The sequence below is a fragment of the Nymphaea colorata genome, chromosome 6 (assembly GCF_008831285.2).
Source record: "Nymphaea colorata isolate Beijing-Zhang1983 chromosome 6, ASM883128v2, whole genome shotgun sequence".
Taxonomy (NCBI): Eukaryota; Viridiplantae; Streptophyta; class Magnoliopsida; order Nymphaeales; family Nymphaeaceae; genus Nymphaea; species Nymphaea colorata.
Window position 1 is genome coordinate 8,769,484 of NC_045143.1, and position 26,135 is coordinate 8,795,618.

General features: G+C 37.1%; 3 protein-coding genes across 3 annotated transcripts; 1 reads left to right on the top strand and 2 right to left on the bottom strand.

The window, feature by feature from the left end:
• The first annotated feature begins 145 nt into the window (after positions 1–145).
• LOC116256251 (uncharacterized) lies at positions 146–3,632 on the top strand. Its single transcript, XM_031632557.2, has 5 exons — positions 146–470; positions 1,069–1,164; positions 1,884–2,139; positions 2,499–2,576; positions 3,329–3,632. Exons 1-5 carry the CDS (start codon positions 378–380, stop codon positions 3,451–3,453), a joined length of 648 nt encoding a protein of 215 aa, XP_031488417.1. The 5' UTR covers positions 146–377; the 3' UTR covers positions 3,454–3,632.
• Positions 3,633–5,404: 1,772 nt separating this feature from the next.
• On the bottom strand, positions 5,405–16,775 carry LOC116256534 (uncharacterized). Its single transcript, XM_031632928.2, has 17 exons — positions 16,273–16,775; positions 15,479–15,581; positions 15,327–15,396; positions 15,180–15,218; positions 14,907–15,024; positions 14,740–14,797; positions 14,533–14,597; positions 14,356–14,362; positions 14,203–14,263; positions 13,730–13,789; positions 13,612–13,631; positions 13,459–13,524; positions 12,798–12,965; positions 12,451–12,708; positions 12,054–12,266; positions 9,912–10,183; positions 5,405–5,886 (listed from the first exon to the last, which is right to left on the bottom strand). The coding sequence occupies exons 1-17, from the start codon at positions 16,377–16,379 to the stop codon at positions 5,745–5,747; spliced, it is 1,827 nt and encodes a 608-aa protein (XP_031488788.1). The 5' UTR covers positions 16,380–16,775; the 3' UTR covers positions 5,405–5,744.
• A 4,262-nt stretch (positions 16,776–21,037) lies between these two features.
• On the bottom strand, positions 21,038–25,719 carry LOC116256845 (transcription factor-like protein DPB). The gene is made up of 9 exons (XM_031633357.2): positions 25,169–25,719; positions 24,911–24,990; positions 24,546–24,589; positions 22,761–22,820; positions 22,524–22,670; positions 22,342–22,410; positions 22,067–22,162; positions 21,646–21,716; positions 21,038–21,525 (listed from the first exon to the last, which is right to left on the bottom strand). Exons 1-9 carry the CDS (start codon positions 25,717–25,719, stop codon positions 21,279–21,281), a joined length of 1,365 nt encoding a protein of 454 aa, XP_031489217.2. The 3' UTR covers positions 21,038–21,278.
• Between the last annotated feature and the right edge of the window lie 416 nt (positions 25,720–26,135).

Here is a 26,135-nt window from a genome sequence, read left to right on the forward strand (position 1 = left end):
TTATATTTATATTACTGTATGCTACCAGTTTAGATATATAAATGTTCAGAAGTTTCCCTGTTTTTATCTCATTAGGATTTGAAATGAAAAACCCTTTTATTTTATTTTTTACCGAAATAAAATATAGAAATATGCTAGACAAGTTTTCCGTTTTCGGATCCGGTCGGGCCTCAGGCGCTCCCATTCGCGCGCTACCCGTCCGCTACCTTCACGGCCGCCTCCTCTTCGACTAGTTTTCCGGCGTCCTCCGATGCCCATCGACGATCAGCGATTCTGAACGTTGGCAGACGTTGCCGGAAGGCTATATTTTATGATCGTGGGTTTGCCGAGCGTGGGAAGTGGTTATTCAGTCCTGAAGAGGGTTGGTTTCTTTTAAAATGGAGAAGAAGGCCGACGACGGTGGTTCTCCTCAGAACGAGAAAGAGGAGAGCTCCAGCGGCGTCCTTCCAGAATCCTTTGTTCACCCACGGGTACGCTCCAATGGACTTGCTTGACTACTATTTCTGGGATTGATCTGTTTGTGTTCGTGGGAAAACGAATCCCTGTTTGGTTTAATTGCCTTTACTTGGGAAAATTAGATGAATAGCCAAATAGGTTGGGTTTTTATCATCTAAAGTTGAAATTTCGATATTTTTGGGTTTACTTAATGGAAGAATATTCAGCATTCATTGATTCATTCTGAGAAAAAAAAATTTCTTGCATGTAATTGTACATAAATGCGGCAGAAATGACGTTAAATGTACTAACTGGTCCGAATTCAAGACGAAAGTGGTTTGCTCCATCTGAACTGTAAATGTGCCCAAGAGATGTAGTTAAAGTGAATTCGACTTTCATGGAACATGTTTTTTGTTTCTTTCGGGTCAAATAACAGCTTTCTTGCCTTCATCTCTTTGGTGAGTGTGGTTCTGGATATCAGGTGGTTCGTTTGTGTTCATATAGTGGGTTGTTTCTTTTCGTTTCGTTTTTTTTATCTTTATTTTTAACAAGTTCCTCTTATCTTTCTGGTTCAGTTGCTGCCCTTATTTTCCTGTAAGAGATTCATCTAACTTTGCTTGAAATCATACTCAGGGAACAGTAGGAATGGTGAATTGGGGTACAGCTACCGTAGTTGGAGTGTTTGCTGGATTGCTATATGGAGGTAGCAGGGAAGCAGTTGCATCTGTTGTGAGTATACTCTGAAATCATGTTTAAGAATTTTGTTTATGAAGGCATATATATGCCTAGATTTTTCTTTCAGTAACGATGAATTCTTTTAGTGCTAGTCTTCAACTGGCTGTTTGCATGCTTTATCTTCTGATGGCTGATTGCTGGAATCAGCTTGGAGACGCATGTTATCAGGATGGCTGTTATGTTGCACACTGGTGGCCTCTGCATAGTGTATCTATAGAAAGGACCATACACCATCGATAGCAAATCCACCCTTGGCATTTAGTTGCATGCTTTAGTATAACTAGAATGGTAAAACTTAGCAAATTATGTCAGATCAACCAGAAATCATCTGGATGTATCGTCAAAACAGTGGAAAAGGGTGTAAATATGAACATCTTGTTAACTGTTTCTTGTAGTATCTACTAACCATCCCCGATATTTTCTGGCATTATATTATTTGTTGTCATTGTCCTGGTTGTCCTTTTGCATATAGTGGACAAATTTGAAACTGGAAATATCAGGGCAGTATGATGATGCATGCACCAAATACCACATAATTCTTTTCTGTGCATGTTCAACCAATGTAAATTATTGCATGTTCAACCAATGTAAATTATTCCATCGCTTGATTATATTATTGATTGTTATAACCTGAACTTCATTTTATTTTTCTGAACCAGTCAGCCTTTTTATTTCATTGTGGCTTATGCATGGCTGTGGAATTCCTATTTCAGAGTAAAGATGCGGAAGTGACACTGAAACTTGGGAGCACATCAGATAAGCGAGAGCAATACAGACTCATGAGGGATGCAATGGAGAAAAGGTTTATTCGAGTGACACGTGGCTCCATTGTTGGTGGTGTTCGTCTTGGGATGTTCACAGCTAGCTTTTACGGCTTGCAGAATCTCCTTGCAGAACAACGAGGAGTGCATGATGTTCTAAATGTAGTTGGAGCTGGTTCTGCCACGGCTGCAGCCTTTGGCCTTATATGTACACAATCTGAACTTTTTCTCTAGAAACATACCTAGTTTGCTTTTGAAGCATTCTGTTAAACTGGTGGTATTATCCTGCTGAAGGATTTTGAATCTTTTAATGAGTCTGCTGCTTAATCCATCAGTGGTAAAACTGTGGGGCCTGGAGAAGAATGGTTGGGTTGTTAATCAAGTGCGGCATGTCTTTTATTTGGTCAAATATCTATTTGGTCCAGTAGCTTTAGCATTGCCAATGGTTGATGTCTTCGTTTTTGGTTCAAGCTACTGGATTTTTTATATGCAACGTAAATTTCTAGCAGTGTAAAGTTGGTATTTGTCATGTTGAATATGTTGCTAATCATTTTCATCTATTTGCAGTGCCTGGTTCCCTTGCATGGCGTGCTAGGAATGTTTTACTTGGTTCAGTGCTGGGGGCGGTTTTTGGCTTTCCACTTGGTAATCTGTTTCAAAATAATCTTAATCTGCCTAAATACCATTTTTTTTAGAAGTTGTTTATATAATACCTCAAAGTGGGCTAGGTGGTTTTAATTAGATGATCATGTGATTTCTCTACAAGTTATATTTTCTTGACCAAATGCTAACTGCATGTTAGAAATGTGACATAAAATTTCAAATGCCATACTGTTAGAACAGATAAAGTAATGCATGTTCCCTTGAACTGGTGCTACTTTTGCTAATTTTCAACTCTACAACTGTAGCCTAGATTCTTCCCTTTTACTTAGTATTGAAGCAGTTTGCCTACCTTTCAGCTTGGAATTCATAACTTAATGGAAGTTTAGTACTAGTAATGAGTCTTAACTTGCATAGTTGCATATGTGGGAGTGAACTAACTTGGCTATGGATGCAGGTTCTGCGTTACAATAAACCAGCTTTTCAAAGTGGAAGTTTCTCTTTAAATAGAATAAATTCATTGGGTTTAAACATTGAGATCATTAAGGACGACAACCCACAAGCCTATTCCTGATACGTATTTTCACTGGGATTATTCAAAAAAGCCTAAAAACATAGTACAAGTCAATTGTCATTCATGCCTATAGACAAGCCGGTCAATTTGAGGTGAATGTATGCCACTCCTCCATAGAATTATGGTGTAGGACAACTGACCAAATGTTCTTCTATATGAAATTCATTTTCAAGTCGGTTGGCAGAAATGTTTTTATGAAGCCTTGGGACCAAATTTTGGACAGGTTGGGCTCATTTGAAGTTGGTTGAGAAGGCAAACGAGGAGATCGTAGCTGCAGCTGAACAGGGCAAGACGAAGGGTGGAATTACTGCAGCCATCGAGAGACTTGAAAGTAACTTGAACAAATGACTGCCAGGACAGATGACTGCCTTCTTCTATAAGAAAAAAAAGAGCTTTCTTTTCTTTCTTCCGTTAATCGTGCTGCAGTTCTCTATTTGGTGTAACTTCGAATTCATGGATGCAGTGTATGGTTTCACATTTTGAGGCTTTCCAATTGGTTAATAATCTACTGCACTGCAAGTTTTTTAGACTGCTCTCAATCTTATATATACTTGATGATCCAGACTCTAACATGGCCCATGTCCAGTTGTTGCAGCCAAATATCAACTCCCCCAACGAGTAATGACCACTTGTTTATATATATATATATATATATATAGGTGTGTGAGTGTGTGTGTGTGTGATCTTATGAATGTTATGATAAGGAACACATATTAAGTTAATCATTTTTTAATCTAATAATGTTTTTATAGCAATAGAAAAATGAACAGCTCTTGTAATATTAAAATTTTACAAGTAGAAAAACTAATATTTTTTGTAAAAAACAACTTGAACCAAGACTTTTTTTATGTTAATTCAGTGTTTATAAACAATCTACAATGTTCATATTTTGTTTAAAATATACTTTTACAAGAATTTATGAGGTCTGATATAGGTGAATGTGATGTGTGTGTGTGTCTTATTTGTGTGTGTGTGTGTAGGAAAAGTCCATGGTGCCAGATGTAGATAGTTGCCAAATAATTAAAACTTAAAAATTTGTTGCTAAATGTACCATAAACCGTCCCTAAAGCCACCACATATCATCACCACATCATAAACTATTGTGAATACTAAAATTGTCTTTTTTTGTGTGACAATTTTTAACTTGTAGTCATCCCACAACATCAGACATTTGGCAGCAACATTGAACTATCCTCTCTCTCTCTCTCTTTCTCTCTCTCTCTCTCTCTCTCTCTCTCTCTCTCTCTCTATATATATATATATATATATATATATATATATATGAGAGATAAAGTAATTGGTAGGTACGAGATCCTTAGGCGTGAAACCCACAAGATAAATGCCTGAGAAAAAATCAATGAGAAAATTTAGAAATTATCTACATATAAACTGAAGGCTCACCAATGGCTCAGAGTCTCAGACCCAACAGTTATCTACACAAGTTAAAAAGCGGGAAAGCGACTTCTAAACTTAAAACCCTTTTCTTTTTGCTTTACTTTTGCTTTGTTTTGCGTGTCATATGTATCAGCAATAAGAGAAGACACGCAATCGAAAAATAAAGACAATGTCCACTTTATAATTTATATCTTTTGATTATTTCTCATCTTTTGGCAATATATGTCCGGGTACCCATCATCAGCAGGTTTGCATTTGAATCCCAACTTATTCGAGTTTGAGTCAGATAATTTGGGAGCCACTAACATCCACAGGATGTGTTTGCAGTTGCCCAACATAAAATTATCCCCCTTCCCCTTTGAGGCCGGATGTGGGCACGGGGTCATTCAAACCCATGCCACCGCTTCTTAAATCATATCAACTCGAATTTATTCCTTATTTAGAATCTCCTTAAGAAACTTGTCGAGTCCCAAGTGCCACCAATTTGTCTCTAAATTGCAGAGAAACTAAGGATTAGTGATTAGATCCTTGGCTTGTCACATCCATTTTGAGAACTCCTACTTAGTAGTCGGGGCAACTCTACTTTCGTTCGCCAAGAACTAATAGAAGACTGACCTTTCGCTTTGGAGATCACCACCAAAAAGCTGAAACACATAGGGTGTGATCTGAGGTGAAAATAATTTGTCTGTGGTGGCCCTCTTACCGCAAACCGTCCAACTTGTTATCCGCACTCTTGCGCCTTGTAGAAAACGAGAGACGGGTGCACTGCTGCGAACACATTGACACATTCTTTACAATGACCTTCTCCAAAACACACATTTTCTATCTTATTAAATTCCTTCTCACCATTAAGAGCCACATTTCTTAGCAATGAAGGGGAAAAAAAATGGAGATCCAAAACAACTGAACAAATGAACCTGTTGCTTTCTCTTCTTTTCACGTATGGCAATAAATCATCTAAATGTAAAAACATAACATACAGTTGAGCAAGCAATCTCATAGAATAACTGAAGTGCCAGGGTTGGACATTGCAGAAAAGAACCAGCCTCGCAGAGGGCCACCTTTCAGAAGCCTCAGCATGCCGACTCCTTTTTTTCTTTTATGGTCTTTATCAATCAATTGACATGTACATATGAAAGCCAAATGGCCCAAGGAAAGATTTGCCCGATGGGTTGTCTGCTGATAAAAGGGGCGGTTGAAGAACAAGAGATTGCCTGCTCAATGCCAATAGATTGATACATTTCTCAGTCGGTTCTCCGGTGGTTTGCCCCACCCCTATGACTATCATAAAGAGGCAACAGGGATCGGCCGCCATGTTTCCTCCTGCCATAGCACTTCCAGTATAGCAATAACAAAAGCAGCATTGCACAGACAGGGATGGACCATCTGATAACCAAAATGACCAGCAAACAAATAAGGATGTGTCATAATTTGAGCATATATATGAACTTGTTTAACATAAACCACATGAACTATGTGTTCTTCATGCCAGGACCAGTGAATGAGTGCATATAATCATGACATGGTAGGTGGCAAGCTTCAAGTAATTTAAGTAGCATGAAGACTAACAAGCCTCACTCACCCAGTTCAAGCATTCAAGTTTCGCATAGTCATTGAGATATCAGATGGTTATTTCTTTTCAAAATTCTAGAAACATGCTCATGAGAAAAAACTATCACACTGCACCAGATGCTAAAAGTTAAGCAACCACACATAAAAATGCATCCTTGCGATGTGTAAATGCTAGGTTATGCCATATCATTTATAAGCATAGCCTGGTAAAAAGTGCATGTACTGAACAAGATATGCAAACACATGTTCATGTGATCGGACATTGGCAGCACAAATGGACAGCCTACAATAAGATGATGCATGATGAACTAGATTAGATTATTTATCCAGCCCACGTCCAAATTATTGCCATCTTTGTACCTTGTGTAAAGTGTATTAACTTTTTGTACCAAGGGATATTTTTTACCTCTGAAATATTGTAAATTCTTCATACATAATGAAAAGATGAGGTCACACCTGTTTCATTTGGAATAAACATGATTAGTTTCATTTCCAATTCCCAAGTTCTTTCGTCTTCTCTGCTAGTAAGCTTTGGTTTTCCTCTTAAATCTGACATAGTCAAGATTATGATGAAACCTTTAGCTATATATATTAGCAGTTGAACAGGGTCGGGTATCGACTCAACCCGATGTCAAGAATGCACTCTTACATGGGCGTTTGAACAAAGAAGCTTGTTTCATTGACACAAATATCATTCTCAGATTTTTAGGGTGAGGTTTTCCTTGGTTGGGTAATGTTTTTTTTTGGGGGGGGAAATCATAGCAAACTTTAAAAAATGAAAGAATTTCTCAAAATTAGGTAAAATAAAATAAATGATAAATTCATAAGAAGGCATAAATAAAACTAGGGAAAGTGATAAAAAATGTTTTTACAATGAATAAATGATGAAAATAATTTAGTTTAAGTTTATAATTGAATCCATGTTGATATTAACATTAAAAAAGATAAAATTGAAAAAATTACTAAAGAAGCAATAAATTTATTTTTCCCTTTTTTTCACATCGTGACTTTTCACATTTTTCACTTTTCTTATTGTTTCATTAATATCACAACGTTTTCGAAAATATAGCAATATCTATCACTGGTTTGTACAGAACAGCTACTTGGATGTGCAAAAGGAGAATCTGGGACATGTATGCATATTAAAGAATGTCATTTATGGTCTAAACATGTTTTGACGTTCCTGGTATGAAATTTTTCTTTGGAAACAAAAACAAAGCTTGGCAACCGGCATTTGTGGTTCATCTTCGAAGGTAAGAGAATAGTATTCTTCCCACTGATACATGCGGATGATGTCATTGTCAATAGAAATTCAAGGAGTCACATGAAGAAGTAAAGCAACTCCTAAGTGAGATATAAAATGAAGGATCTTGGCAATTTCCTGATATTTTTTATGGAGTTAAGGTGGATAGAAGGGATAATATCATAATTGTTTGGTTTTAACTCAACATAAGTCACACTGGATTCGTTGAAAAAGGCTGGTACTGGAGACTGTAAAGTGTAAACCATGGGCCTCACCAAGTTCTTCAACAGAAGCTTAATGCACAAGAAGGAGACCTATATAGTGATCTCACAAGATATTGGAGTAAGTATGCTTCAATTTCTTACCTTTACTCGACCCAACACTGTCTATTCAGTTACTCAAATTTCACAGTTTATGCATGAGCCATGAATTAGACATATGGATGCAGTTAAAAGCAATGCCATTAATAACGCTCTATATCAGAGTATAACAGCTTGTTGCCAACACAATACAGGATACTATGAGATTTTTTTTTTCATTTTTAAATCAATTTTAAATCTTTCAAATTATTTTTAATTCAAAAATTAAAAAAAAAATGATGATACAGGCTGATATATAATGATGTATCGGCTGATACAACACTGATACAAGTATTCACAACATTGACACGAAGAGCATTAAGCACAAAGATACTATTTCAAAACCGTGAGATGAACAAGGGTAGGGATTCACATTGGGAAAACAAGTACTCCCTAACATAACTAGATTTTGATGGATGATGAACATTTTCAGAAGAACCAAAAGGTCAATAACAATGCACCAGTCATTTCTTCGCAGTTTCACTTCGGTTCGAATTCCAGGAAATGAAATTTCTCCTACTTATACTCACTGTTGGCAAATGGCAATGTCACAACTAAATGTGTGATTAGTCGATGTTGACTTGGGTAACTTGCTCAAATCAAGTGGATTATCCAGTTTAGTCTTATGTATCTAAAGTAAATGACAATTATACGGATTTAACGTGAAAAATCATCAACCTATATATGTGCTTTATTACATATAATAGTAATGAAATTAAAGAAAGAGGGTTAACTTCAACCTTTTCCCTCCATCAATCTCCCTTTGCACGAACTAGCCTTCTTAGTTGAAGTTGTCTTTATGCTAGCGGCAGCCAGCTGCAAGCCTGAAACTCATCAGCTAGAAGCCAAGCAACTCATAGCTTCATTAATGCTCTCTCTCTCTCTGAGAAATACAGACCTCCATGCTACTAGGTCTGCAATCCCTGTTTTTTTCTTTATGTGCATTCTCTCTTTTCTTGCCCTGCATTCTTTGTTTTCTGCAATTTTCTGCAGCATTTAGTCTGCAAACTGCAATATGGATTGCAGCCTGCATTATTTTCTTTCCCAGTTGCACACTGTATAGGTCAATAATGTATTCATTTTATGTATTTTGGCTATACAGCTATACTGTTGTGACTGTGTCTTACTGTATTCTGACTCTGTATAGTGATTCTGTGGCTACTGAATTATGCATTTGTGTTATCATAATAGGTTTATAGATAGAACGCATACGCGTATCATTTTGTTTATCTATCAGTCTGCATAAAAGACTATTATTGATGTATTTGTGTTATCATAATAGGTTTATAGATAGGACGCATACGTGTATCATTTTGTTTATCTATCAGTCTGCATAAAAGACTATTATTGATCTGCTATAGTACACATATATATGGGACTAGGTTCAACTATTCCCATCCTGGGGCTGGTTATTCCAACCCCTTTTCTGACCAGCTTTTTCTCTTTTTCCCTTCTTGTCAGGTTTCCTTTTTAAACATCCCCTCCACCCTAGGATTATTAAACTCTAGGGAGAAAAAGGGACTAGAACTGGTAAACCCTAAGCAGGAAAAGGGACTCGTTAACCATCTGTGTGTATACGTATACACACACAAATATCACTGCTCCTAAACCTTCTTAAAATTTATTCACGGCCACATCTGCACCCACACCTGTGCTGGGATCCATTTAACATGACTTTTGTTACACTATGGATATAACAAATCATAAATAAACAATAGTCTTATTATTTATTAATTAATATAATTCAGTTAACTGGCTTGAGTCAATAATAAACTCAGTTGACACAGCCCAAGGCAAAAATGCTGACTTCACCCAGTCAAGTAATAGATTCATAACCTAGTGAACCACATTTTCAATCAGTTGGTACCTAAACTGAGTCGACTCGAACGAGCCAACTTGTGACTTACCCAAGTTTGGCAACAATAGTAGTACTTGTTTAGAACAAAGTTCACAAACATGCTCAGAGTATCCAGATTTTCAGGCAAAAGTCACAAGGAATGATGCTATTTGGCTGAAATCCTTGAACAGTCATTCTTTCCACATCTTTAATTCTTTATACTCATGCAAGGAAAATAGTTTTTTTCCATGTTCAAATGAAACAGGCAATAACATAAGATGCACAAATGTTCGAGCTTTCATCAAATTAAGAAGGTGATCATACAACTAGTAGCTCAAATTTAAATATCAAAACTAACTTCAAGTTGGCTAAAATGAAATTGTAAAGATAATCACCATACCTATCCAAGTCCAGAAAGGGACTGTAAACAATAGCTTCCCAAGTTGCTACGATAAGATGCCAGGCAGGATTATAGTACAGTGACTCTGCTGACCAAAACATTCTTGTGTATGTCTCTAAGAAGATAAACATTATCCATGCAGCAATCTCCACCAAAATAAACTTAATAACAAATCGACCAACCACGACCATAACAAGGGAGAATGCCACCAACCAGTTGAAAAGCCTGTGGTTATACTCTTTGATAAACAAGGACCTGGATTTCATGAGCATCTGCAGAAATTTTCCCAACATTAGTTGGTATCACACTCATTTGTCTAAATAGAATTACATTTCCAGGTCCAGCCATACAGTAGGCATGAACATGTCCAGACAATTTTTGAACTGTCATGTGCCAGAATAACTCAGACTCTCATGGAGCAAAGTGTCCACCTCACTTTTGTGTGCATGTGTGTGAAATATGAGCAAGTCAGTCACTGACTGACTGAAACAGAGAATGAGAAAGAGAGAAAGAGCATAGAATTTAGTCATCAACCAACATAATAATATGGACTGTGTTCCTAGAATAATATGTTCTTGGACAACCACACATGAACTCTACAATAACATGTTGGACCTCAACCCACTAGGGAAGGGTTGAAATTAGGCCTTAGAAACAAGAGGTATGTTGCACCACATCACAAGTACATGTCCTGGACAAAGTAAAAAAATTAGCTGAAAAAAATATGATCAGAATGGAAATAAGGGAAAAATTAAAAACCAAAACAACAGAAATTGTGCTCAAATTCTAAAGTCGCCAAAAGTCTAAAATATCTGGACTACCAGTCTACCACAAATCAAATGATAACTGACCAAAGAAAAAAATTGAATAACCAAAATTTTGCAGGAACAAACGACCTAAGAAAAACACTCACAATCATACTCTCAGAAATTTATCCATGAGATTGGTTTAGGGATTCTTTCATTTAGTTTTCTTAAGGAAAATCTCCAGAGTTCAAAACGTTAAAAAAATTTACTTTATGGAATAGTGGAAAACTTATGAAGTTTAGGGGTCTTAAATTCATACTCACAAATAACGTTTCGGAGTTTTAAACGGTGAGGTTTATCTCGGGTACAATACGGCGAGCTTGAAAAAAATGGAAAAATATGGTAAACTTTTAAAAATTAAAAAAAAAACTAAAAATGGAGGAAAAATAAAATAAGTGAAAAACTAATAACACAATCATCAAAAGATAAGTAAATTTGCAACAAATAAAAATAGAATATGAAAAGAAAACTGTTTGGCACTAAAAATATGAAAAAAATGAAATAAGTAAAAAAAACACGTTAAAAACGTATTTTTTAGCTTTTAACATTTTTTTATGTTTTAAACATCAATTTAATTTATCACGTTTTTTCGCTTTTTTTAAAAAAAACACGTTTTTTGTGACACTACTTTCATTCTTAATATTTCATAAAGAGAAAATGGAAAATATATATTTAAATTACATATGAAACAGAATTCTTTGTTATTGTTACTGACATTCTGAAATAGCGAGATATTTTAACAATTAAAACGTTTTTTTTCTTTCATGATAAGACTGTGATATTCTCAAAATGTAGCCAAGATTTGTGGTGATATTTTTTACAGAAGGTGAATATAGTACACAATCACAAGGCTTTATCATAGCATATCATTGTTGATTGAAGCATATCTTACAACTTGTAATATTGTTCCTATATTTGTAGAAGAATGAAATTCAGACACCAACATTTGAAGTTCATACACAAAAGTCAAGATCCAACTACAATCCCTCAAACCTCTCAAGTTGCACAACAAGATCAACAGGACTAAATTTCTATTAATAACTTAATCCTGCTTCTTTGGTCAATTTGCTTATGGCATTGCATTCTCCTAACACATAATATCCAAGCTCAAAAGCTCTTCTACATGAAAATTCAGAAGCATGTTCCAAAGGCAACAGAAAAAGACAATAAACAGGGCATGTGTGTTGACAATCAAAAGAATACTTAACTCATGAAACACACCAACGGAGAACTGGCAGCAAATGAATTCTAACCATTACAAATTCTATAACTTTATGGTCCAGAAAATGAATCCCAACAAATGCCGTACATTCATGACTAGCACTACAACCCTTACCTTAGCCATGCGCTGCTCATAGTTTGCCTTGGAAGGCCCAACACATTCATCTTGAAAACTTCTGTTGCACTGGAGAAAACCAGCATTAAATTTAGCCATTGAAGGGAGCCTCAAGACTTGAAGCTGGTCCATTTTGTCTTCACAACTAATATAAAGCGCTTCACACAGCTTGGATGACTGATATTCATTTGCAAGAATGGCATTTTTAAAAGCCTGCAATATATATAAAAAGTAATGCCTTTAATTTTATGAATTGCCATGGTGGTTTTGACCCCTAACACTGTTAGTTATCCTGGAGAAGTCCAGAATTACTAAGGAAGAACTCTGATAAGAAACAGCCAATGTTTAAGAAAATAAAATGAAAGCATAGCACTACAACATAATCCACATTGCACACCTTGTTAATTTCATCTTCCAATTGCATCACAGATTGTTTTGCGTGATGTCTCCCAAAATGCTGTTGCTCAAAGGCTTTCAGTGCACCAGCTTTTGCTTCCTCATGTGCATGCTGCAACACGTCCTGTGGAAGTGGCAACTGTATATTGGAGATCCCCTCACTGTACAGCTTTAAACAGCGCTCAAGAATAGCTTTGTTGAAAACCTCCACTAGTGACCCCGTAGATGGAATTTCACCTTTGTTTAGTGCTTCAACAATCTAGGATGCAAATGCAAAGTAATTAAATGAAAATTTCTATAGAATTACAAAACAAGATGAAACTGTTTGCTTGACAGGGATGCATGAACCTGCTCCAAGAAAGAAACAAACTCCTTCCCGTTCAAGGCTCTCCCCTGGACAATTTTTGGATGAACTATTGAAGCAACAAGCTTTTTCAATCGCTCTCGCTTTTCTACATATGAAGGATCGAGATCACTATCCTTTAAGTCACAAAGCCTTGTACGCTGAAGATGAGGCTGTCATGCATTTAAAGCGGCATTAGAACTGAATCCTGTTGTTGTATAAAATATACAAGAAAACAATATATATTTCACAAATTTGCATATCTAGTGAAAACAAAGGTACAAGAAGATGCATAAAAAAGAATAAAAGCTCAAATTCTGGCAAGCCACAAAGAAGGTAACACTCTGAAAAGCAAAAAAAAAAAAATCATATAGGAGCAGCATCAGTTACATCGTTTGACAACTGTTGTTGCCATCAAAATCATGTGAGGGCAAATGAGGTACCAATTCAATTGAAAGAACAACAAGAAAAACCTCCTATATATACTAATTTGGTTGTACTTTGTTGGCATGATACTGATTTTTTAAACAAAATTATCTATGAATAGTTTACAACGGACACACAAAGCCTGGAATAATCAGGTTGCAAAAACACTGAAGAGATGAAGGGAAAAAACAACGAGCAGCAGGAGCCAAGAGAAAGTTTCTGTAGAGAACTGAAGGGCACCTGTGGTAAGCTAAACGCGGTGCTGTTATCACCCATAATCGCCAAAGATTTACGGATCTGATTCACCTGAATAATCATAAAGTAACTACTTCAGATGTACATAGTGTAGACTATCCTGAATTGCTGCATGGATAAAAACCAATTGAATGCTACCTGATCAATATTATGGTCACCTGCAATCACAAGCACAAACATAAATCAGTTCAATATTTTGTGTATACACAACACACAAATTTTATGGTACAAACTGTTGATCAATTTACAAACTGACCATTGGAATTGGGAACTTGCTGAAGTGCTTCATTAACCATCTCCTGCACAGACTTCCCTTCTGCACAATGTTACAAGCTAATAAGACACTTTGACAGGCAAATATACCATCATGCACTTTCAGAAAGACTGAGAAAGGAACCTAAACCAGCCCAGAGCACAAGGAAAATTACTACCAGTCCTCCTTCTACATCCATTGAAGAGTAACTGAAGATCCAATTCCAGGAGACACGGTAGAAACGAGTGAAGTGGGTCACTTAACATTACTTAAAGTCTCAAAACAATCAAACACGGATAAAATAATAGTCTAAGACTCTAAACACTAACCTTTTTCAATCCTATGATTACTTTGTGCTCATAATATATACCAGACCACATATCTGAGTTATATTCTATATTTAATTCTTGAAATTAAGAAGGCAAATCTAACAGGGTACATCATTAACTTTCTTAAATGAACCATTTCAAACTTACGAAGGAAATCTCGCTGAATTAGCCACAATAACTTAGCTGGCTCAAATGCAACATCTTGTCCCTACAAAATGAAATCATTGAAAATTGTTCAGAATTTTGTTCACCTTATCTGCTTCAACGGAGTTAATGTCAAATATAGGAATAAAAAATCACCTTAACTCTGATAGCCCAGAAATCATGTTGAAGAAAAAAAACAAAAACTTGTTAGTAATAGTGATAGGAACATAAACCTGAATAGCATGTCCATGCACATAATCCTATTGATGTGTTTGTGAAGATGGATGAATATTTTCATGTCTGTTTATACAAGAAATGCTTGAGATATCAAACCTTCCATAGAACTCTTCTGCAAGCTCCACAGCAAACGACAAACGAGATATGTCGGCCTCGCGTATCTAAATTTTATCAAAAAGAGACATCCGCAAACAAACAGTCAAATTTCAACTTCAATAGACATATGGGCTATAAAATAATGGGGGATTATGGACTATGGCAAACCAAGTTTCAGAAAAAATAATCACAGGTAGAGGGATGAACCGTTTCTGGTAGATTGTATATTAGAACAGAACTTAGAACAGTAGCAAGAGCAAAGATCCTGCAAACCAATATACAAGCATCAAGAAACACATAATTAAGGAAATGTGTAGGAAAGAGTTGATGCTGCAAGACAGTAGTTTTACGTAATACCCGAATCAAGAACCTACCGGTCATCATAAACATTTGATTTACCAACACTTTCAAATCCTTCTGTGTCAAGGTACAGTACTGATATTTTCTTCCCATCAATAACCATTTCCAAAGGAGTGCCCCACACCCATATGCCTGCAATAGCACAAAGAGTTCCACCATCAAACATCATGTAGACATCAAAGAGTTCTGGACCTCTGGTGAACCAACGAGAGGAGAAAACATGTAATTTATTGAAGCTTAGTCAATTTGGAGATACAATAAAATAATGATGTTTTTTTCTCCCCGACCTTTTGTTTTTGTGTCACGCATATGACCAACACCAAAACCTGTAATTTCCAGAAAATTTTAATAATCAAAGGACTAGAAAAGACAAAATTGAAAAGTACAAATTTTAGTCCCCAGTATGAGATTTTGAAGTAAATAAAAAAGCAAACCTTCATAACAGGAAAGAGAAAGAAGCTGGTTTAGTAGAAAGGATTTCCCTGAGCGGTAAGGACCAATAACCTGAAATAATAATAATAATAATAATAATAAGTCTTTATGCCAAAAGCCAGGATTATAAAAAGGAGAAACGTTCTAAGCTTACCGCAACAGCTGCAATGGGGGTTGTTATTCTTTCTATTGCTTCCAACCCCTCTTTTGCAAGACGAAGCTTTGTATGACCAGGATCAGGCTCCACAATCGGGAATCTGCAAGTGAAGTGCCAATCATAAGCATAACCCTGACTGACTGAGAGGAGGACACGACTTAAAACAACAAGGAAGACCAACAGAAAAGGTGAAAGACAACACGATATTAGGACCCATCCAAGGGCTGGCGTGACATCAAAAAGGAAGACCTGAACATGTATAGACAAAATCCCTACCTCAAGACCTACATTGCAAGTAGGAGGTGACAGCTGAACACCTACCGACGTACATTTGACAGGCCAAACATCGAAAACAAACGAAGCCCATAAGAACAATCACATCACTAGCATCCAACTGCCGAGAAATGCACGTGAAACATACTTAACGCATTTTGAAAATGGGTTGGCGCTTACTTTCAAACCATGCATGGGTAATAAACTTATTTTACTCAAATCGCGTTCAGCGAAGGGGATTCGTCTGTCTGCCGCAGGTTACCTCCCCTACAGAAAGTTTAGTTTTTTTTTTTTTCACCTATTACGTTCCTTTAGGAAGCTTAAGCATCAAAGGACAATATCTGGTTTTCAAAATGAAACGGACAATTTCAAGAAGATTCAGCACAGAAGTCACAGAAGCCCTAATTGTCACGTTATGAGCTCGTGGATGCATCAATTCTTCTACATTCGGACAAGAAACTACAGATCTTCAGGAAATTCCTTGAAAAGAGAAATAACATGAAGGCGAAACAACTCACGCTCGATGTAAATCATCCGGTAAGGATACCACAGCCACCGGAGAAGCGACGAAAACGATGACGGTGGAGAAGAGGAGGACGATTGACAACCTGACGGAGACCTCCATTTCCCAGCCAAATCAATCCCTCCCTACCGAAACAGTCCAGACGATCCTGACAAGAAATGCATCGATCTGCCAATCCAGCAGCTCGGGGAAGCACATGTCATCGAGCGCATTGATCCACCGAGCAAGGGAAAAGAATCCGGTAACGTGCGTTCCGCACCAGCAACGGATGCTTTCTTCTCCAACAATCCTCCCTTCCTTCCTTCCTAGTTTCCCATTTCTTTCCCTTTCCTCGCAGGTTTACCTCCTTCTCTGGTTTTCAAACGCGTCGGGTACCGCCACACGTGATCCCGAGAAACCGCTGTGACACTCGCCGGAGAAAGAGAGAGAAAGCGAGGTGGCCCCCGGTTTCAAAGGAGGGACAATGAGAGAGATGTATTTATTGTGCATCCGGTCTTCACGGATTGAGTGTCTTGAGACAAGGGAGGTCTCCGCCTCGGCCGGACGTCACCAGAAGAACTCGGCCTCCGTCGTCCAGATGTGACTTGTGAGTTGCGAACTTTGGATATGGATCAGAGAATTATGAATTCGATGTCATTCAAATCTGGATCTGACGAAATCCAAGCACTGCTCCAGCAGATAAGTGCATGTTTACTTTCTCTTGGATCTCGAATCTGAAATCCATATTGCATGAAATTCTCTCTAGATTTAAGCTCATCGTGGATCTCGGATCCATACCACTTGTAAGGAAAAAGGATCTGCGAGAGACGAAACCTTTCGTGACCTGATCCTTTATTAATGAAAATGCCTTAAAAGGAAGGTGTTTGATTGTCCATGATTTAAAATCCTTATGATTTGAAAGTCATGGATTTAAAATCCGACTCTTTCCTTCTGATTTTAAATGAGACCTTTTCTCAATGCAAAAAGGCAGGACAAGGATTTCAAGTACAGTTTGATAAATCATGTATGGAATTTTTTGTCGCATCAGTAAAAGCATGACACATTAAATACATGGATTTAAAATATAAAGTAATAAATGAGTTAGAATCCTATTTGGATACGGATCTGGCATGCCAAGTGAATCCAAATCTGGAAACTAAGTCACCCAATTTATGTCTGTAACGTACTCAATCTCTAAAAAGATCTTTCTTTCAGTCATCAGATTTATACTTCAGATCCATGTACGAGTAATTCAGGTTCTATAGTAGCAGCATGGATAAGGCATGCGCGTTTGAACGGTGGAGGAGAAAGTTTATAACAAGACTTTTTGTCACATTAGCTGACTATTTACAAAAATACAAAGAAATCGTGCGGGTTACTCGAATGTTTTGTCTTATACCGTGTAAACGCCTTTCTCCTATCAAACACGAGTGAAGAGTGAACCTTTAATTAAAACACAAATAAATTGCTGACCATTCTGAATAAGTGGGGTGCATTTTCTAAGGGTGTTTGTTTTGCCCCCTACTTAAAATCCTCAAGAACCATAGATTTAACATCAGATCATCTCCTCTCGATCTTAAATATGAAATTTTTATCAACACAAACTGACAAAATAATGTCATTAGTTTGGTAAACCATGGATTTTGTTGTAGATCTTTTAGTCACATTAGTAAAAGCATGCCACATAAAATTCTTGGATTTTAAATCAGAAGTAATCTTCTTAACAAAAATGAGGAAAATTAATCTAACATAAGTTTATTGTTTACCAATCATAATAGTTTAAAATCATAAAAAAGGAAAAAAATTAAGATTTACCATTGGAATAATTGAAATCGTGTGGACCTGATTCCAATTCTAATATCTTGATTTGGTTAATCATGCAAAGAGTTTTACTAAATAAACCATGAATAATCACATTTTGTATGTAAATAACATCTGGGTAGCTTGAGTTTAAGACAAGTAACCTAAGGGCATGTGATCCAAATCCCAAAGCCGCCAAGAGATGTGCACATTGGGAACGGAAAGAAGAAAGCTGTGTGTGAAAGGTTCAAAAATAAATGTGTTTGAATCATCTGACAAAATGTCATTAGACAGCCCATCCCAAACACCCTGTCATAAGGAATAGTAACTTGGAGACATTTTCTCTCCAACATTTTCAAAATAGTTGTGCCCAATATTTTGGGGCCGTTTGGCAACAGTGACAAATTGTGAGTCTTTTCCTAAAAAATAAATCCCAAAAAATAAAGCAGATTCTTAGAACACTGGGAAAGATTAATAAGATAGTAACAAAATGTTATTGTGGCAAACAGCCCCTTTTACCCCTTTTAGTTCTATTTTTTTGAGCAAAAATTTGATCTTTTTTCTTCACTTTAAATTTAGAAATTATAGAAAAAAAAAAAGATGATATCCTATAACGAGTTTGCTCTAGTTTAATCAAGTAAATCTCATGTAACTCAAATTCAATTCTGTTATAAGTTCAAGTTTTCAGTTAATCTCGAGCTCGACTCGTTTACAAACAAGCTTGAGCTGCAATGAACTTAACCCAAATGAGTTTAAGCTAAGGTCAAGCTGCTTTCCTCTTATGAATACATGGGGTTGTTTGGCAATAGTATTGTATTTGTTCAACAAATTGAGGTAGATAAAGATTGGCTGGTAAAAGCTAAAAATGTGAAGCATGTGTTTGGGTTTATCACTAAAAGGTGATCCCTTAGATAAAAAATTGTTCGCTTAGATCGTTTTCCCATAGTCAATGGGAAAGTTGTAGCACTTTTTTGGCAGTTAGCCGGCCGCGTCGGTGCTGGTTGTGAATTCCTCCACCACTGGATCCCAATGTAAAATAAGAGGTTTTTAATGTCACGGATAGCTTGGTTGCGCAAATGTAGGCACAAATCCAATAATCTGAATTCAAGAGACTTAATTGCTTCATAGGTAAGGTTAGGCGTCGGGCCGGATACTTGATCGGCATCGGCTTCGGCTTGACTCGAGCAAGGGCATGGTTTAAAAAATTGGGCACCAAGCCAACCTGAAAAGTTGCCGGGCTGGGCTGACCCGACCTAGCGTGACTTCGCTTGATAACTTACTTTTAATATTATTTTCTTGATTATATATATAATTATATATTTTTTATTATAGTTAATTATATTTGAATATTATTTTAAAATTTTTTAACCACCCAATGCCCAGCCTAATTCAGGGGCTTGGGAGACGCCCAACCTTATTCGGGGGCCTTATCCCATTTTGGGCAACGTTGGGGAGCCTTATCTCATATGAAAATAACTAAAATTTGTAAAACTGGTGTAGGCAATGGTTCTTACCAGCAGCGGAGCCCAGGGGCCTGGCCCTACCTTAATTTTTTTTTTTAAAAATATATGTAAATTTTAAAAAATTTCACTTGTATTATATAAAAATTTTGAAAAATGATATTTCGGCTCAGGTCAAAATTTAAAAACTTAATTCAGCCCGCTCATGAAAAATGTCTACCTTCGCCCCCAATTCGTACCAGCCCATGTAACTCCACTACTAGAACAAAAAAGTGTTCCTATCTTGTACATTCCAATATGAGAATATGTGACCAGGAGCCCATTACTGTAGTGGAGTGCTCAATCCTCTGTTGTGCAGGTACTTGTGGACTTGTTTGGGTAATTTCTCACACAGTTCATATAAATTGTTTGTTTACATATTAGTGTTCATAGTTATTTGCTCAGCAATTTGTTCATTTCCATATGGGTGCCTTTCAACTATTAAACTTTTGAAGGGTCTGCCCTCAGCTAGAAACTTCTGGCTCCACAATTGCATTTTACATCCTTACGTTCAAGTCAGAAAAGTATCAGACACCTAATGTGTACGTGAATTTCTAAAAAGCATAAGGGCATCTTGGTAAAATATTTTGCAGCAAAATTCAGCAACTTCAGTAATTTTAATTACCGCTGCATGCCAGTGTTTGCTAATCTATTTCTTTCTCTCAAGTTAATATACCATTATATATATATCCATCTTTTTATATTTAAAAATCTTTTAATATAGATATGTAGATATGTATTTAGTTGCATACACCACGTACATGTGAATGTTTCAATATTGGGGAGCTTAGTTAAGGGTTAATTATTGCTTATTAATTTCAAAGAAACGTCACAATTCACACTTATTTTGTTATAACTTGAAATAGTTAAATTTAAGTTGTTTCACATTTTATAACATGGCATAAATAATAATGTTATTTCACTCCCCTATATTGGGAGTGAGTTTTTAAAATATTATGTTATTTCACTAATTACGATTGAAGAAGAACATGCCATTCAAGATGTTTAGATACAGATTTATTAAAGAATTTATAAAATGCTAAATGTATATCTCTACCGTTCTCTAAAGCCCAGGTGTGTGGATGGGCCACCTCTTTAGTTGCAAGTGATACTACAAACACTTCTTTAAATATAAAGAATAGAGATCTCCTAATTTGTCTACCAGTTTTGAGCGGTCCGGCCATTTTAGCTAGTTTCTTTTAATACTGCACTATACAAATAAGGCTATAGCATTTAAAAATATATGGATTAAAAAGTAACTAAAAAACCAATATCCACGCTAAATTTTATGACTTGAGAAGCTTAGATTATTCAATTTTGAGTTCTTATGAAATCGAGATGCACACTGGGTTTTAGTGGTTTTTTTAGACATAGTTTTTGCACATACCAGTTACATCCTTACTTTCGACGACAAAAAGGACAGCTCGTCGTTTCCTGCCATTAGCAAACTGCATTTGCAGCAGATGGTTTAAAGGACAAACAGTGTTAAACTTTGCTGTACTTGAATTAGATCAATGGCAACAGAACTTCCATTGACCATTGAGTGTTACAACATCATGAGAATGAGAGCCCAAGCCAAAAGGGAAGAGAAGAGGCCACCTCTTCAACATCTTCCGCTATTTCCATTAGCTGGACCATATTTTTACACTGTACAAAAGGGTAGCCCTTGTACTAAATACCAACTATTTTTTTTTCCTTCAGGAGACTGAATAACCTCACAGGATTATCCATTATGCTCGTGTTTCAGGCGGCCTTTAAGAATTCCTGGAACTGGAGGTGAAGAAGAAAGCCGGCCTGCAGCAGCACCTGGTCTCGAAGGAAGAGGCAATGAATGCTGGTAAGTGACAAGCATGTTGGAGCTTTCCCCACCATTTGCAGCTGGAGTTTCATGTTCTCCATTGTTTCTATTTGTCCCACAAAGATTCATAGCCTTCATCACATATGCATCATCATGCAATTCAAATGGGGTGCTGCAAGCATGACCAAAGTGCTTAGATATACATAGGCATGAGAGTGAAACAAGAATGTAGCTATCAACCAGATGAAACCGCAAGTTACTCATATATATCACACAATGAAATGTGACTTGCCTGTTGAAGTCAAAATGCACCAGCTGCATATCTTCAGATATTTCCACCTCAACAGTCGCATGCGGACGTGTCTTTGGAAGGTCATGAAGCAAACAAAAAGAGGCATTCAAAATGAATGTAATCCATAATGATCTTATATTCAAGCACCTCGTTCAACAGTGTTATATTTCATTTTATGTATCATTCAGGGTTTAAATTTGTACTGTTGAACTTCAAGGAAATAAAGAAAAATAAGGCAAGTTTTTCAGATAAAGAACAATAAGTTTCCTCAACTGCCAAATAAATGATATTGTGCAAGAGAAAATTTTTCATAAATTACATTATAAGAAAGAATTATGTTTTCCCTAAAAAGTTAAACCATGAAGGATAACAAAATATAGTACCATAAATAATGAGAGGACAAGTGCAAAGGCATACACACCTGAACTAAGATGAATGGTAAATGCAAATATGAAGTATTATTGTCCGGATCATGCGATTGTTCATTCCTCTGTACAAGATTTTGAAGACCAACTATCTACAAGAAATACCATCTTCAACCAGTCAGAACCTACGTTTAAAGGTGCAAAAAAGACAGTGGCCCAATGAAGCAACATACAATTGACTAACAAACAACAAGGATTGGGAACCATCCATATCAAGTATGAAACGGCTTCAACTGAAAGTAGGAAAGGAAGCATGAATGATATGCCATACTTGTTCTTCAAGCTCTTGCAAGTAAGCAGTTTTCTTTTCAATCCTGCTTCTCAAAGCAATGCGTTCTGCCTGTCATAATTCAAATAAACAGTGAACCAAATGGTATCTTACCCATAAGAAGTGGTTTCACAGTAATGGAGCTGCCCAAAGTAGCATAAAAAAACATTCAGAAAACAATGAACCTTGAGCTCCTCAATATCATTCAAGCTAGTGCGAGGCAATCCTTTCCATTGTATTTCCTTCTTATCTTTTGATATAATATCCATTGCCATGAGAACGTTTAATGCATCATAGACCCTTCGACGTATATTTTTCTCATCAAATTGTTGCTGCAACTCACAAAGCTACAAGTGTCAATAAAACTTCACAATTGCAGCAGGTGAAGGGAACCATGTTTTAGTTGAAATTGACAAACACACCTGGTCAGGAGATGCAATGCTACTAGGATTTGCAAATTCTGCTACAAGTTCATCGGCAACCTGAAAATATTCAGATTACTAGACCAGGTTATTGTGAATGGATGAAACAAAAAAACTTATCTGTGGAACATTTTCAAAACCAATATATTTATATTTATAACACTTCTCATTTCTTTCTGTCTTTTTTCTCAAGCAAGCCAAGCAAAGTAGTCAGATAAACATATTACCAGCAAAAAGAAGAGAAGATGGGTGACTTTTGCAATCATTACAATCTTTCAGAAAAGGAAAGTAGTAAAAATATAGCATTGATGTAATTACTGAAGAAAGTGACCACAGAAAAAGGACAAACAAAGAAATAGTTAACTAGAATACAATAAGCTAAATGCCAATTATGATAACTTGGGTCAATTGCTGGACAAGGTGAGTATGAGTGGTATAGGCACAATAATGACAATCTCTTTGCTCAGCAGTCTGCTTTTGGTGGGTTCAAGCAGCAGACAAAGATCAATTTGCTCAAATGTTTGTGTTACAACAACAAGGACTTCAACCATCTTATTAGTCACATAAAAGAAAAGGACCCCACAGGGATAGTGCAATGTGGTCCTTCAAAAGGATGAACAGAATTCTCGAAAGCATTTGATAATAAACTTATCTACGAGTAAATCATTCTAACACAACTAACAAGCCAATAAACATCAACTGATCATTCTTTCTATAGATTTTTCAATTGCTCCAAGATCAAGCACTTGCCAGCCATTGTCTGGAGGTGTGTTGGAGAGGGGAAGTTATATTTATAGAAGCTGTATTTTATATGAGGCTTGCAGAAAAGGATTCAAACAATTGCTTAACTGTATGGTGAAGCATTAGCTTTTATAGGCTGAAGCCTTTGGGGTGGATGGCAAGATGAACATAAGGACGAAACTGGAGATTCTAGATAGATGAGTTCATCAATCCATAAAGACAGTTACAAATTTCTTTTATTAATAATTCTGTTGTTGCAGGCTCAATGAGTTATCACCTGGTGCAATTGTTGGCATAAGTTTCTGAACTAATAAGAGAGCTTGTTGACAATTACTCAACAGTTATTTGGCAGCTATCAGTTCCAGAAAATTTTGCACTCCCAGAAGTAGGCCCCTAGCCTTATTCAGCTGTTCATAATTCAAAATGAGGAAAACACGCTTGATTCTACTCTTTGCTGACTCCCCAATCCAAACAGGTATGCATCTTTTGGGACCATCCAACCACCCCCCGCCCCCTGTTCTTATAAACCACAATCCCAAGAGGTGCCTTCTTACGCCCTCATGTATATGTGTAGAATTGCTGGAGCATGGTTATGCACATAGCGAGAAAGAAATCAGAATGTCCTTAGGAATACCTTAGGTCTAAATAACACGGACTCTTCAAAAAGGTTGCTGCACCCAGTCGTGTCCAGTGCAGCTTGGGTGTGGCTCAGGTGCGACAACAAATAAATTGCTCTCTTTTCCATTGAACCATTGATAAAATCATAAATTTGTTAATCATTAATTGCTATTTTTATTACTTGTGAACAATTTTATTGCTATATTGTTTGTAGATGATTTTATATATTCCCTTGCCACACCTGCAACCGTATGAGCAACCCCACCAGCACTCACACCCCACACCTGTGCGACATACCTTCAGTATTTATGTTATTATGCATCGAATAATCAATATACATCCAGCATAGAATGTCAAAATTCCAACTGATCCACATATAAATAATACCATAAAGACTAAGTAAAATATCAAAAGAAGAAATTGTACCTCATTGTATGTGGTTCTACCCTTGCTCTCCACCTTTTCACATACTGAGAATTAACACAAACATGTTACCTGATAAATTTATGCAGAATTACAAAAAGGGCAAGAAAGGACAACCATAAACAGTTCAAGCACATTACAACATTTTCATGATTTTTTCCTATTAATTGGTCCCATTCATACTCCAACATTACTATAATTATGCCTACTTAAAAATATGCCAATTATGCACAATGCAGAAATCCTAGCATGCTTCCACAGCTTTAGTAGTTAACATGAATGAGTCAGCAGTTTCAAATACCAAAAAATGGAGGGAAAATCATGCCAAAGAAAAAAAAAAAATCGAACGTCCAATATCTTAAATTCACCTCTCATGCTGAATTGCCGAAGCCCCCTCCCGCTCTTATCTCCCGTCACAGCCCTGGTCCCCCTCTTTTTCTTCTTCCCACTGCCATCACAAGAACGACGGGAAGTCACAAAACCAATACAGCAATTACAGTTATCAATCACGGAGGCAAGCAATTCAAGCCTCGCAAACCCAACTACTCCCCCCTCTGGCACTCTAACCCCCCAAAACTCCACAAATTACACATCAAGGGAGACCGCCGCAGAGACTGTCCGCATACCCGACATTGGATGGGAACGCCTCGTCATCGCCATGGATATCAAGATGGTTCAACCGAGCGAAGGCTCCTTCGTCGGCAGCAGGTGTCATGGCGACGGCCGGCTCGCTACGGCTAGTCGGCGACCCGCCGGCGCTGCCACTGGTGGAGAGGGACACGGACTGACCCTGCCCGGTCCACGACCGCGCCACCCTTTGGAAATTGGCGTTGCTCTCGCCGCCATCGCCCTCGTTCAGGGACTGATCCCCGTTCCCGCCGTTCGCCATGACTGCAAAGCTCAAAAGGATCCAAATCCCAACCCTAGCCCTAATTAGGGTTTCGAAGATCGAATTTCCGCGCCAAGATGAACGTGAAAAGAAGCACAGAGAGAGAAAAGAGGTATAAGAAGAGAGATGATAGGAAAAAAGGAAGTGAGAGAAGAAAGGAGGAGATTTGCAGCGAAGAGAAAGAGCACGCTCTGTCTTCGTCTTCTCCCCTTTTCCTCCTCTCTCACTCTCTCTCCTTTGAACGGTGAAAGCAGGCGAGGAATTCGCGTGGGAGGATGGTGGGATCATGCTGAATTACAGAACTGGCCTTCGAAAATTTCATACTTCTCTCATCACCACTAAACGACGCAACGTTCTCAACGGCTCGTCCCGGTTGGTTGGGGAAGACCGAAAAGAGAGCGACTGCAGCGACCTGGCTTAGTCAGGTGAGCTTCGTGTATGCACGTCTAAGCGGATGGCTGTAAGTGTTTGATTATAAAAATGCATGAATCAATAACTTAAAAGCATAATGTGATTATAAAAATTGTTTTAAAATCTAACAATTATTTATTATAAAAATGCATGAATCAATAACTTAAAAGCATAATGTGATTATAAAAGTTGTTTTAAAATCTAACAATTAAACGCTGTAATTTTTTTCATTCTTGAAACACATGTTATAAGTGTTTTAAGAACGTAATGTTCTTTTTATTAAATATCACTTT